General features: G+C 38.0%; 1 protein-coding gene across 1 annotated transcript in view; it reads left to right on the forward strand.

Annotated features, from left to right (window-relative positions):
- Positions 1-14,833, forward strand: part of Adam10 (ADAM metallopeptidase domain 10) — a 109,215-nt gene that overhangs the window by 16,435 nt on the left and 77,947 nt on the right. The window contains exon 2 of the mRNA XM_036192563.1: positions 10,604-10,754. Coding sequence (XP_036048456.1) covers positions 10,604-10,754 — 151 coding nt within the window. The remainder of the gene's footprint in view (positions 1-10,603; positions 10,755-14,833) is intronic.

Raw genomic sequence — 14,833 nt, forward strand, 5'->3', positions numbered from 1 at the left:
AGCTAATTCCCCAACCCCTGATATAGAAATTTTTATAGAAATAAATTTTATTCCACTGCCAGGCTTGTTAGGAATTCTGATACTTAGGTTCATAGGTTCACATGTTTTCCATTGATTAGTTTATGGCTCTTAATTTCTAAAATATAGTTTACCTTTCCATGGAACATTTGAATAGACTTATTCATTAATTATTTATATTGGTGTTTATTGATCACCTTTTCCTTTTTTGGAGATAGAGTCTCATTATATATCTCTGGCTAACCAACACTTACTATGTAGACCAGGCTGACTTCAAACTCACAGAGGTCCTCCTTTCTCTGCCTCCCACGTGCTAGGATTAAAGGTCTGCATGACCATGCCTACACCGACAGTTGTCCAGATGCTGAGGATCCATGAGTGAGCAAAGTGCCTGTTTAACTTGTGACTCTGTATTCTAATGGTGGTGGGTGGTTCATGTTTGAGATCTCATAAGGAATACCAAAGTAGGACATTAGAGTGTGAGTGATGGGAATGTACACTTAGGGTGCTCAGAGAACTCAGGTTGGTAGAAAGGGGATGGATAGAGATATTGCACATAGAAAACTGGGGGAGGACAAGATGAGGATAGGAGCTGGGCGCGGGGAGTGCAGCCTCTTGTAAGGGTCACACTCAGCTTTGCCAGCTGTTGTTTAGACTTTGAGTCTGGAAGGTTAACATGCTTACACTTTTACTGAATATCATTATTCTGTTGTGTAAAGGATAGATAGTAGGAGGGTAGGAATAGAACCGAAAAGGAGGTCAGTTATTTGTCATGGATTTGTTGTTGAGGTACTTTTGAACCTTGCTGTGTTTGGCACGTTTTTAGCTTTTGGAGTTCCAAATTTCTTTGCAGCAAGTTTCTTTCTTTCTCTCTAGGCATGTAAAGAAAGCTACTGTTATGTTAGCTATAGGCACCTATAAATTAGAATTCTCCCTGGAGACTTAGGTTCTGAACTGAGCAGACATGCTTTACTTGATGAAGTTTTGACATTAGTGTACATCTTTTGGAAAGTTTTCTCCTAATTTCTTTTAGGTTGCGTTTCTGGCTCTATCTAGAAGGGCTGAAAGTGCAGCTCAGATAATGTGCTTGCCCCAGCATCCATGAGGTCCCTGTGTTAAGACCCCCATCACAAACAAACAAACAAACAAACAAACAAAGATAACATTAGAAAGGCAGCACTGTTAATATTTTCACCTATTTTGATGGTAATTATGGTACATGCTGCTTGCTTCTGGGAGTTACCTGATGATAAAAGTGGAGAGAGAGGTTTGTTACTGTTTGTTTATTTTGTTGTTTTTTTCCAAAACAGAGTTTTTCTATGTAGCTCAGGTTGTCCTGGAACCCTCTCTGTCACCAGGTTGACCTTGAACTCACAGAGAGATCTGCCTTCCTCTGTTTCCCAAGAGCTAGGATCAAAGGTGTGCGCCATACTGCCTGGCTGGGGTTTGTTACTGTTTTAAAGTATGGAATTTTACTCTAAGTAGGTAGTATTGTGTGAGAAGTATAGAGATCAAATAAAATCAGATAGGGAAATACTTTAGTATTTATGGGAACAGTTTTCCCGAGGAGGATTTTACAAGATGATTTTTAAGAAACACAGAATCTTGGATTTCTATTTGAGTATGGTGTTGCTTTGCCTGATTCATGATTTCTCTTGATTAGATTGATATTATAGGAAGGCTAATATTGTTAGTCCCAAGGCATCTATAGACTGATATAACCTGAACTGGAAGAGTAGCAGGTGACAAGAATAAGGACTAGAGTAGATGGCAAGGAATTGGAATAGACAGTTGGCACCTTGGTATTGGGGAAATCAACAGCTATGCCATGGAGGGCTGGATGCAAAAGTGAGAGGGCTAGAGGCTGTGCTCTGTTTAGATAGAGGCAGGGGAGTATGTAACATGTGTCTGTGAGACCTGAGGGCAGCCTGTGTTCTCCTTACCTTCTGAGTTCCTGACCAGTTGCTGAAGTATAAGAACAGAGCTCAGTTGAGTCACTTCAGACTCTGCATGTGGAAACAGGCAATTCTGTGGTGTCTGACTGAGGTAAGTGCTGCAAAGGTTGGAGACTGGCCCAGGTGCCTGTGGAGTAAACCATGCCAATTTCAATTACTAGCTGTGGAAATCAAGGGTATACACATATTTTTGATCTATAAAAAGTACATTCCATTCCTCTTTAGTATTTCATTATATGTGGGCTTAAAAATATATCTTAAAGGTAGATGTTAGTTTTGAAGGCCCTGTCACTGATGTGTTTTCATTTCAGTTTTTTGCAGTCTCATCATGAATAGTACTTGACTTTATGAAGATAATAAAACTGTTACATGCTATCTTGAGCTCATTGATACCTCACTTACCTCCCTCATAATGCTCCTGATTTGCTCCATGCCTTTGGGCTTGTTACATATCTCCTAAACCACCCGTTTCTTTAACAGTGCTGAATAGTTTTTAATTAATAGACCCATTTGGTGGATCAAATAGAAAAGTTCAGAGCAGTGCATAGCCTGGTAAATAGCAAGTGCTCATTAAATTTTAATTATCATTACATTCAACTTATAAGTACCATTATTGTGATAGTTAACCTTGATCACCATCTTGATGCCTAGATTAGTAGTCTGGAGAGGATTAACTGGGTATTTGGGGGTGGCAGTCCCTGCTCTGAATATGGGAGATACTACTATTCAATTGGTTGGGGCCTGGGTGAAATAAAAGGAAAATAAGAAGGGAACATTCTGCTATAATGAGTCTTTCTCTGTCCCACCAACCAGCTCCCAAATAATGACATGGAGACTTCTTATTAGTTATGAAAGCTTGGCCTATAGTTTAGGATTGTTCCTAACTAGCTCTTATAACTTAAATTAGCCCATTTATATTACTCTATGTTCTATTTCATGGCATTGCCTCTCTTCCCTCTTGCACCTCCTGTTTCCTCTCGTTTCCTGGCGTCTCCTGCCGCTCGATTACCCACTTTCTTTCTCTCACTGGAAGTCCTGCCTATGCCTCCTGCCTAGCTATCAACCACTCAGCTCTTTAATAAACCATCATAGCAATATAATCTTCACACAATGTACAAATATCCCACAACACTGCTTCCTGGCCGCTGATGTGAGCTGCTTTGTTTTGCCAACTATCTCTGCCATGGTAGGTCAAAACCTCTGAAATTGTGTCAAAATAAGTGTTTTCTCCCTTAAGTTGTTATCTCAATTTTCTTTTTGTCTTGTTTTATTTTTTTTGTAACCATGATGTAAAGTTAACAAGCTTGCTTTAACATTTATTTTACTTACCTATTTTTAAATCAAGTGCTAATTGATAGATTTATTTTAAATTACATTTGTTTATTTATTTTTTGGTGGATGTGGAATGGCAGCATGAACCTGCCATGGTGTGTGTAGAGGTCAGAGGATACCATTTGAGAGTTGTTTTTCTTTTTCTACCTCATGGGATTTAGTGATTGAACTCGGGTCACCAGGGTTGGTAGCAAGCAGCTTTACATGCTGAGTCACCTTTCCTATCACAAACATTTTTTTTTTTTTTTCGAGACAGGGTTTCTCTGTAGCGTTGGAGCCTGTCCTGGACTAGCTGTGTAGACCAGGCTGACCTCGAACTCACAGAGATCCACCTGCCTCTGCCTCCCAAGTGATGGGATTACAGGCGTGCGCCACCATCGCCCGGCTCACAAACATTTAATTAAACAAAAACTTTACCTAATCAAGATAATCTTTCCCCCCATATATATAGTAAGCTGTCAGTGTTCATTAAAAACAAACAAACAAAACAAAACAAAAACCCCAAAACCCCAAAGTCCTACAACTCTAATACTAAAAAAAAAAAAAAAAATAAAATAGCCCTTTGTAGTTTTGGGATTTTAATTTTCCTTCTTAAGATATAAAATGTGGAGCTCTAAAAAAATTTTTTGTGTCTTCTAGCCAGATTTTCATATGAATTTTAAAATACTAGATTTTTAAAATAGAAACAAGAGGAAAGCATTAGCATGATTTTATGAATATGCAATGAATTAAAGGTATTCTTACTAAAGTTGAGGGAAAAGTGAAAATGCCCTTGTTTCTTTTTTGGTGAATGGTTTGGGGTGATCCTAATTAGTATAATATAGTAAGTTAAAAACAGATAAGGTTATAGTAGATGAGGGACAGATTTAAATATAAGAAACAGAAACAGTGTCAGAAAATAAAGTAAAAAGTACTTTCATAAGTTTCGTGTATAATCATGGAGTTTATAAGTTTTCTCCAAAGGGTCTCGAGACAGAGAAAACCAATAAGAGACAGGTATATCGATCTGGATGGCTTAGTGGGAGTTTATTAGAGGAATTGGCTTGTGGTTATAGAGGCTGAGAAGTTTCATGGTATGCCATCCCAGAGAGAAAAGGAGAAAATGATTATGAACAATTGGTGATTTGGTGATGTTCACCCACGTGATTGGATCAGTTTCTGTCTTCCACACTCACATTCCTGACTCAAACGGCTATCTCCTAGACACCCAGAAATTTGGCAGCTCTCTAGGTTATTTTTTTAAATTAAATTAAAAAAGAAGTATATCTTACATGTGTATGAATATTTGACTACATGTTTATCTGTGTACCCTATGGATGCTTGGTATCTCTGGAGGTCAGAAGAGGGCATCAGATCCCCTAGAACTGAAGTTAAAGACAGTTGTGAGCCACCATCTGGGTGTTAGGAGTCACACCCTAGTCCTCTGGAAAGAACAGCCAGTGTTCTTTAACCTCTGAGCAATCTCTCCTGCCCTATCTCTAGGTGTTTGTTAATCTAGTCAGGAAGACGCTAAGATTAACTATCACAGAGGTCTATTGATCTCAGGTTAGTGTGCTTATTGCAGCAGAAAAAAGGATGCATTGTAGTTAAGTCAACACTCAAGAAACTTAAGTGTCTTTAATGACTTCTGTAACATTCTGTAATGCTCCACCTGCCTCAGCCTCCTGAGTGCTAGGATGACAAGCTCTGTTGCATAAAAGTAGTGATAAAAAACAAGTAAATTGATGATTTTACCTGTGTTAAAAACAGATATTGTCTGAAAACTAGCTTTTGGGTTTTAGGATATGGACCCCTGCATCATTCATCCATCCATCCATCCATCCATCCATCCATCCATCCATTCATTTATTTAGGTTTTTCAAGACAGGGTTTCTCTGTGTAGCTTTGCACCTTTCCTGGAACTCACTCTGTAGCCCAGGTTGGCCTCGAACTGTGACAGATGCCTGAGAAAAATCAGCTTAAGGAAGAAATGGCAGCTTTTGGGTTATGGTTTCAGAGGTTCCAGTCCATAGGCCAATGCTGCCCTTGTTTCTGGGCCTGTGGTAAGGCAGATTGAACATTCTAATGGAACAGAGTTTCTCACTTCATAGTATCCAGGAAACAAGGAGGGGTAATAGGAGGCTGTGGGGTCAAGGGAAATATGCATTTTAAAGGCATGCCCCCAGTGACTGACTTCCTCAAAATAGGGCTCCTCAACATTTCAAATCTGTTGGTGGCTGAGGGCATTGATTATGTCAGAGCCCTGATGATCTAACAGTATCTGGAGATGCCCACAGACACAGTACAGGTTCTTCATTGATCTGGATGTTTCTCAATCCAGTCAAGGCAGCATTCAAGATTACCTACCACACTGGGTTATTTGGAGTGTCAGTAGATGTGGGGTGCTCTAGAATCTACCCTGTTAACAATTCCCCAAGGTGTGCCCATGCTCTAGTCCTGGAAACAGTTTAGATAGTGAGGTCTCTGGTGGTAGGAAAATGCAAAATCTGTGAATGGAAAAGTATTTATTTTCATAGGATTAAGACATCCACAGAAGTATATTTCTCGTCTCAGCATTGAGTTAATGAATTTATACTGCTAGGTGTTTGGTGCATGCCTCTCTGTGAGTTCAAAGTTAGCCTGATCTACAAAATGATTTCCAGGCCAGACAGGCCCACACAGTGAGACCCTGTCACAAACAAACAAAAGCCCCCAAAACTAACAACAATAAAAATCAAACAAAAACAAATAGTAAAGCCGGGCGGTGGTGGCACACGCCTTTAATCCCAGCACTCAGGAGGCAGAGGCAGGTGTATCTTTGTGAGTTCGAGGCCAGCCTGGTCTACCAAGCGAGATCCAGGGAAGGCGCAAAGCTACACAGAGAAACCCTGTCTCAAAAAACAAAAAAAAAAAAAAAAAAAAAAAAAAAAAACCAAAAAAACCAAATAGTAAAAAAAAGTTATGTATTTATTTGATCAGATGGTGAATAGTAGGTTTTCCAGATTTTCATTTTTAGCTATTGGTCTTAAATGCAGAGTCAGATCTACCCTGTTCTAAGTTCTTGGTTGTGAGCAAGAGGATCATAGAGTTGTTCTTTGGTTGAAAATGACCTAGTTATGTTTTTTGTTTTTTCGAGATAAGGTTTCTCTGTGTAGCTTTGCGCCTTTTCTGGAACTCACTCTGTAGCCCAGGCTGGCCTCGAACTCACAGAGACCTGTCTGCCTCTGCCTCTGCTGGGATTAAAGGTGTGCACCACCACTGCCCGGCCTAGTTATGTTCTTTTTTTGCTTTAATACTTTCTTTCTTTCTTTCTTTCTTTCTTTCTTTATTTATTTATTTATTTACTTATTTATTTACTTACTTACTTACTTACTTACTTACTTACTTACTTACTTACATAGCTGAGGACTGAACCCAGGGCCTTGCGCTTGCTAGGCAAGTGCTCTACCGCTGAGCTAAATCCCCAACCCCCTAGGTATGTTCTTAACTGATGCTTTTTCTTGAAGTTGTTTTCATACAGGTGTTCTCTTCATACCTGGAATTGAGTGTTACTTGATCTTTTACTTTTGCTCTGTCTTCGTTTCTTGCTCTGTCTTGTTCAAAATGGAGATATTTAGGAGCAACAGATTATTAAAAGATGGGCTAATAGTTTATTGGAAATGATTAAAATGGTGATATTTAAATTTCTGAGAGAACAAATTGGAATATTTTGAGTTGTCTCTGATTTGTGTTTGTTTTTTTATTATGAATACTTAAAAACAATTTTAAATTTTGTTTATTTTATGTGTATGGGTATTTTGCCTTCATGTATGTCTGTGTACCATGTGCATGTCAGGTACCCTTGTAGGCTAGAAGAGGGTATTGGATTTCCTGGAGCTGGAGCTACAGACATAGCTGCCATGTGCGTGCTTAGGACTTAAGTCTTCTACAAGAGCAGTAAACCCTCCTAATGGCTCAGCCATCTCTCCATCTCCCTGTTACTATTTTTTTCTGCCTGGAAAATTTCTCCTAATATTTTTAGTAGTCCAGGTCTGGTATTAAGATTAGAAGCTTTGATATCCAAACAAGTCTTGGTTTTGACCTTCAGGACCCTTCATTTAACTGGTTATAGGATCGTGGACTTGGTAGAACTTTAAACATAGATGCCTACTTTGTGATTGTGTACAGAGTTGTGTCTTTATTCTTACTTGTGTGGCATGTGTCTTTTCTTCTGGGTGTTTTGGTGCTTCCTTGCTACAGTTCATTTTAACATTTTGACCTCTAGTTTTCAACCATTAGCCTATGATTTGCCTTTATCTAGTTTTCTTTTACGTGTATTCTTTTTGATTTAGTGTTGGCTTAGAGTTATGGATTTATTTTTTATCCGCCTCCGGAATATTTGTTTTCCTGGTTAACTAGTGTGTGAGGTGTTGAGACAGGGTTTTTCTCTGTAACCCTGGTTATACTGGAACATGCTCTGTAGACCAGGTTGGCCTTTCAGAGATTTGACTGCCTCTGCCTTCCAGTACTGGGATCAAAGGTGTTCACCACCATTGCCCAACTTAGTGGGGCTTGTTTTTAATAACTGCTTTTACAACATCATCTGCAAACTTCATCATCTCTTAATATTCTGTTACTAAGGACTGATTTTTGTTTTAGTTATGGGAGAATACACATACACACATAGGCATATTATATGCATGTAATTGTTGTATAAAGAATATTATGATTTTTATATTTGGAGGTGTTTGATTGTATCTTTAAACACATTCAGACTTTTCTGGCAGTTAAGCTACTTGGAATCAGTTAAATCCAATTTGTTATTTAAATTTGAAAGACCTTGTTTATTTAAGCTTAGTTAAGATAGATCTAGAACAGCTGTTAGTCTATGACTACTTGTACCCAACTACTAAGGAGTTACTTATCTGAGGGTTATACCCAGTGCTTTATATATTTTATTTCCCTTGGTGATATGAAAATGAATACTTACTAGACCTATGTTGGATGTATTTTGTTTTTTGTTTTTTGTTTTTGTTTTTTTGAGACAGGATTTCTCTGTAGCTTTGGAGCCTGTCCTGGACTAGCGCTGTAGACCAGGTTGGTCTCGAACTCACAGAGATCCACCTGCCTCTGCCTTCCAAGTGCTGGGATTACAGGCTTGCGCCACCACCGCCTTGCATTGGATGGATTTTGTATATATACCTTTAATTTCAGCGCTGCGCTCAGGAGACAGAGGCAGGAAGATCTCTTTGAGTTCAAGGCTAGCTTAGCGAGTTCCTGGACAGGTAAGGCTACATAAAGATAGCCTATCTCAAAAAATAAAAAATAAACATAATTATTCTCCTCCTTTCTGGTGGTTCTTATTTTTCTGTGGTGGGATAATTTATTCTTTATATTTAGATCATTACATATCAAACATTCCAGGTATTAGAGCTCTCTTCCCACTGTCCCACAGGACTTACTTAAATGCTTGACTTCACTGAACCTGGCTGTCTAGGTTGCTTCTTGGAAGTTGTGGGCGTTTGTAGAACTCACCTCATTTGTTGCTTTGTCCAGTTTCTTTTGTTAGGTTAGTTTGTTAAATTTAGTTTGTCTTTGTTTCATCCTAGCCAGAACTGGATATTGACTTAACAATTTGCATCCTTTTTCTTTCTTTTCTTTCTTTCTTTCTTTCTTTCTTTCTTTCTTTCTTTCTTTCTTTCTTTCTTTCTTTCTTTCTTTCTTTTTTTGAATCACTTCAGTGTAAATTATGGTTATCATGCCATTTAACCCCCCAAATACTTCAAAAAACTGTCTTTGCAAATTCAAGACCTTCTGTTATGTAACCACAGGAAAAGTAGCAAGAATCCCTCCCTCAATGCCATCAAAGACTGATTCTGATTTGTTACAAATTATTTTTATACATTTGTTTCCATCTTAGTTGGGCAGATCTTTTCTCCTTTGATTTTCTCCTTTGGTTTTGCTCTAATGTGATTATGCAAGGTTGTATTTAAGTGTACATGTAACATTTCTCAGGAGAGATTTTTATTCTGGGTTATAAAAGAAATTTCAAAGTATTTGAAAGGATGTCACACAACCTGTATTCTTTGGCTATATAAGAACTAAGCTAGAAGTCAGTAACAGAAATAGGTCCGGGATGTACTCAGCGATGCTGCTTGCCTAGTATTTGTGAGACTCTGGGCTTGATCCCCAGCTCCACAAAACAACAAATCAAATAATCAAAATATAGTTGGAATATCTTCACTATTTGGAAACTAAATACTAGTATTTAAAATAGAGTATGGATAAAAAATAAATGAGAAAGAATGAGGAGTGAAAAAAGAAGTGGACTATAACAGAATTTGTGAGTTACCTCTGAGGCGGTACTGAGAGAACATTTATAGTACTGAAAGCCTAAAAGTTCACCAAGGACTAGCTGCCGCGCTGCCTCCCCCCCTCCCCCCCTCCCCCTCCCCTCCCCCCTCCCCCTCCTCTTCTTTTTAAAATCTACTTGCTGTTGGTGTTTGAGACAGGTTCTTACTATGTAGTTCCCACCGTGTAGTTCTGGCTATCCTGGTGCTTGTTTTGTAGACCAGGCTATTTTCTAACTCATAGAAATCCACCTGTCTCTGCCTCCTGAGTGCTAGGATTATAAAGTTCTGTACTATCAAGTACTATAAAATGAAATTGTAGATAAAATGTTTCCACAAAACAGTTTAGGCTAAGATGATTTCATTGGTTAATTTTGACAAAACTTGAAGAAGGAAATGATACTAATTTTCTTTTAATTTATCTAGAAAATTGAAGAGATACTATTTTCCACTCATTCTTTTTTACTCTGATAATAATAATAAATACTGAGTGGAACAGATGACAAATTGGCTCCTATGGTGATAATTTTTACCATCAAAAATGTGATTAATGTGAATTTGTTCAACCTGATAAAGCATATCCAAGACAAACCTACAGCAAATTCAAAAAGCTTTTGTGTGTGAATAACGCCACCCTTATAATAAGTTTTTTTTTTGGGGGGGGTTATCTTGAGAAAGGGTTTTCTCTTCATAACCCTGGCTGTCTTGGAACTCAGTTTGTAGACCAGGCTGACGTCAGACACATAGATATCCGCCTACCTCTGCCCTCTCAGTGCTGGGATCGGGCAAATGTCACCCTTACAATAAAGTTGTGTGAGGATGATATTAGTGGGAGATTCAGCACAGTAGTCAGGATTAATGAAACAGTTAGTGTGACTTACTCATATGTATTTGAAAATAATGGATGGGTTAGCCCTAATTAGTTAGAACTAGAAGGGGCCTTCAAGATGATACTAATTCAGACTGTTACCTATTTGCTTGTTTTTATAGGTCAGTATGGAAATCCTCTAAATAAATATATTAGACATTATGAAGGATTATCTTACAATGTGGATTCATTACACCAAAAACACCAGCGTGCCAAACGAGCAGTCTCACACGAGGACCAGTTTTTACTTCTAGATTTCCATGCCCATGGAAGGTGAGTAAATTTATTGCTGACAGTATCTGAAGTCTTGATTCAGTTTGCTAAAGGAAGGAACTTTTTTTTCTTAATGGAAAGCTTCCCATTTGAAAATTCGTCCTCCACTGGAATTTGGTAAATACATTTAAACATTTTTTTAAAATGGATTGCCCTATTATATATAAAGTCATATGTAAATATTTTTGAATTGTGAATGTGAGGTCCAATCTTGGTCCAAAGATGGAGGTAGGCGGTTACAGAAAATGGAAGGAATTATAGACAGGCAAGACACCCTTTATTCACTAGCATACAAGTGGCTAGTAGCAAGATGCTGGCAAGTACCCAGGAGTTGGCTCACAAGGGACACACATGTGCATACACATACTCTGACCTTGCACATAGACTGCACAGAGGTAGGGACAGTGGCAGACACACAGGCAGGCTGATGAAAGAGAAGCCTGTGATCTTAAGACCATCTAGCACACGAAAGGCACTCTGATAGGAATAGTTATATAACAGATGACATCAGTGTTTACTTTTGGGGTTCCTGAATATCTGGTGTCAGCTATTTTGTGCCAACTCATAGCCCCTCAGATGTTGGGTATCAGCTATGTTTTAGCTAACTCACACTAGATATCCATTTCAGCACCATGTTGTCTAAACATAAGCTAGCCCTTATGGCCCCCTGTTCCCTACAATGAGTCAGATTTGATAATAGAATGATACATTTTTAAAAAAAGATCTTGTGTTTATCTTTCCACTTTTTATATGTTTTGTGTTTAATGTAGCTTTTTTGGTACCAACAGACAAAGTAGCTAATTGTTTGCTATTGAATAAGTTACTTAATCTTTTATTAACTCAGTTTTATTAGTTCTGAATAACAGCCAGTAGACAGATTACCTGCTATACTGTTCAGTTCTCAAACAGAATTGTGAAGGTATACAGAAAGGAGAGCTAAGGGAGAAAGAGAAAATTAATTATTAAATACCTTTTCTATTCTCAGTGCTTTATTTGCATTTTATTGAAAAACTTTTATTGTTGCTGTGTATGCATGAGTGTATACATGAATAGTGCACACGCAGTGGTCAGAAGACAACTTTGTGGCATAGTTTCTCTTCCTCCACCTTTATGTAGGATCCAGGCATCAGGCTGTCAGCCTTCCACAGAAGTTGCCTTTATCTGCCGAGTCATCCAAATGCCCTTCATGTGTATTTATCATTAGTCTTCTGAACACTGCTTAGTATAGTCCCCCTCCCCCTCCCCAAGTGTGTCACTGAGGGACGTCAGAGCAGGGAGGCCTGCTTGGTACTCCACACACCCTTGCCTCCAACCAAGGAACTCACTTCCTAGCCCAGTGTACAGCTGGAATGGAGAGGATGCTGCTCGCTGGGTGGCTTGTAGGCTGGTTTACACTCTGCTACTTTCCTTAGATAGTTCAGGAATACCTGCCTGGGGTAGTATCACCACAGTGGGGTGGGATATCTTATATCAATGTATAATCCAGACAGTTCCCCACAGACATGCCCACAGGCCAATCTCATTTAGTCATTTCCTTAACTGAGGTTCTCCTCTGCGGTGTTCTCAGTTGTGGCAAGTTGATAGTAGAAAATAACCAACACACACTCAGACAAAGGTAACTGTCAGAGGAGGAAACATAGACTCAGGAAATAACTTACACAGATAGATTTTAACTAGACCTGGATGACTAAAACCTTCACTTTCTCCCCTTTGTGCTCTTGGTCAGGCATTCTATATTGCTTGCTATAATTATACTTGGAACTTACTGTACAAGCATAACCTTGATTGAGGCTTGCATTACTTCCTAGTAGATGCTACTCTTCCAACCTGTTCTCATTAATATTATTCTGTATATGGCTACAGTGTGGCTCTTCCCTAAATGCCTTCATACTCTCTTTTGTGGTGCTGGATGTAGGACCCAGAGCCTTGCACCTGCTGACACTCTTATCAGCCCCGAAATGTTTCCTTTTTCATGTCAGCTTACAGCTTGAGTGCTTTGAAGCTTTCCATTAACAAGTTTTAGCATTTTAAAATTTGCCATTGAACTTTTTCTGTAAATTAGTCATAGCCTATTAGTCTAAGGTAGCTTCAAGTGTCTTTTTTAGCCTGAATGGTCTTCTGAGTACCTGAGGTGCATATACACTTTGTTCTTTGTGACGTTTATCTTCCATTCTGATCATCTTTTAATGTGTAATTCAACTTCTGCCTCTTAGATATCCTTTCCTATTCTTTTTGAACTTTTAAATTCCTCCCTGTTTGTGCTCTCTTCTTTTCCATGTATTTCTTGCCTATTTTTCTTTTCTTCTTAAACATTATTTTATGTATATGAGTATTTGGCCTATTTCTATGTTTGTGCACCATGTATGTGCCTGGTACCCATGAAGGCCAGACCTGGGCATCAGATCCCCTGGACCTGGGGTTACAGGTGTTTGTGTACTGCGGTGTGGTGCTGGACACTAGTCTGGGTTCTGTGCAAGAGCAGCCAGTGCTCTTAATCACTGATCTGTCTCTTCAGCTTATTTGCTATTTATGTGTTGTTTTTTCTTCAGGCGAGCACCTTGTTATTTAGTATTATTTGGTGTATTACACATATGATCTAGGTGCTTTGGAAAGATATTAATAGATTAATCAAAAGATTAATTTGAAGATGTTTACCACACTAAATAATTTTTTATGACTCAGTTTTAGATATTATTAAAATTACTCATTTTGGGGGCTGGAGAGATGGCTCAGAGGTTAAGAGCACTGACTGCTCTTCTAGAGGTCCTGAGTTCAATTCCCAGCACCCACATGGTGGCTCACAACCATCTATAATGAGATCTGGCACCTTCTTCTGTGTACATAATAAATAAATAAATCTTTAAGAGCCTGTGTTGTATGGTTGTTGTTCTGATGTTTAAAAAAAAATACTCATTCTTTATTAGCACCATCAAATAATAATGTCATTAACCTTTTTAACTTTAGCAACCTCTCAAAATAAATTTACTACTGTGTTTCCAAATATACTTACTATTATATTACTCACTAGCAGAACATGCAATTTCAGTTAGCTGCCTTTGGTTTGGATGTCACATTGTTGTATAGGTAGATTCTTATTAGATAAATTATATATTTTATATTTGACAAACCAAATTCCTTGTTCTTTTATGTGTATGTGAGTGAGAAAGAGTTATTGCATGAGTACCAATGCAGGTATGTAGTCATCCAAAAAATAATTTGATTGCTGGTTAAAGGTAACCTAATTTAAGCCCTGGATTATAGATAAAACATAAATATAGAATAAGAACAGTAGGGTGTGAAGAAGTCATTGTGAAAAAGGAAAACTTCTATATGGTGTTTTAGAGATATAATACTACAGAAACTTAGAGTGGGAAAACTTCCTTTTGAGGTGATAGTTTGATGGTGTTACTTCTCCTTTTCTTTGAAGTAGGAAATACAAAGTGATGAAGTTGTGTAAGAAATTACATATTTCTTACTAGATATATTTCTAGTCTTGTAAGGAATACTAAAAACCAGGTATGATGGTGCATGACTGTAATCCCTCTCCAGTACTTGAGAGGTTCAGGTAGGAAGCTCTCATGTTCTAGAACAGTGTAGTCTACATAATAAGACCTTGTCTCAAAAATACAAAACAAAACAAAACAAGTTGAAATACTGATTATATCATAACAACTTCAAAAGGATATGCATCTATGTACAGATTATTATTTTGGGGATAAAAAGTAACTTGCATTTAATTTTACAAATGATCTCTTATATATTTGTATGAAGACTTAGGATTATAGCTAACTGTAGCCACATCTGTAAAATGTGCCAGTCATATGAATTGTGGCTAGATCACTTACCTATTTTTTCAACCTTTTAACAATATCAGTAAGAGTTTATCTTATTCACAAAGCAGTACCTAGTCCCTCAGAACCAGGTATGTCTACTTGAATTAATTATTGAACATGTTGAATATTGCACAGTTAGTTCAGACACATAAAGAATATGCTTGCACAGAATTATGATTAGACAGTTATGACAAATTTTGGAAAGTATCCCAGCCCCTGTGTGTTCAAGTATTGAAGTCCTTTTTG

Source organism: Onychomys torridus, chromosome 7 (assembly GCF_903995425.1).
Source record: "Onychomys torridus chromosome 7, mOncTor1.1, whole genome shotgun sequence".
Lineage (NCBI taxonomy): Eukaryota > Metazoa > Chordata > Mammalia > Rodentia > Cricetidae > Onychomys > Onychomys torridus.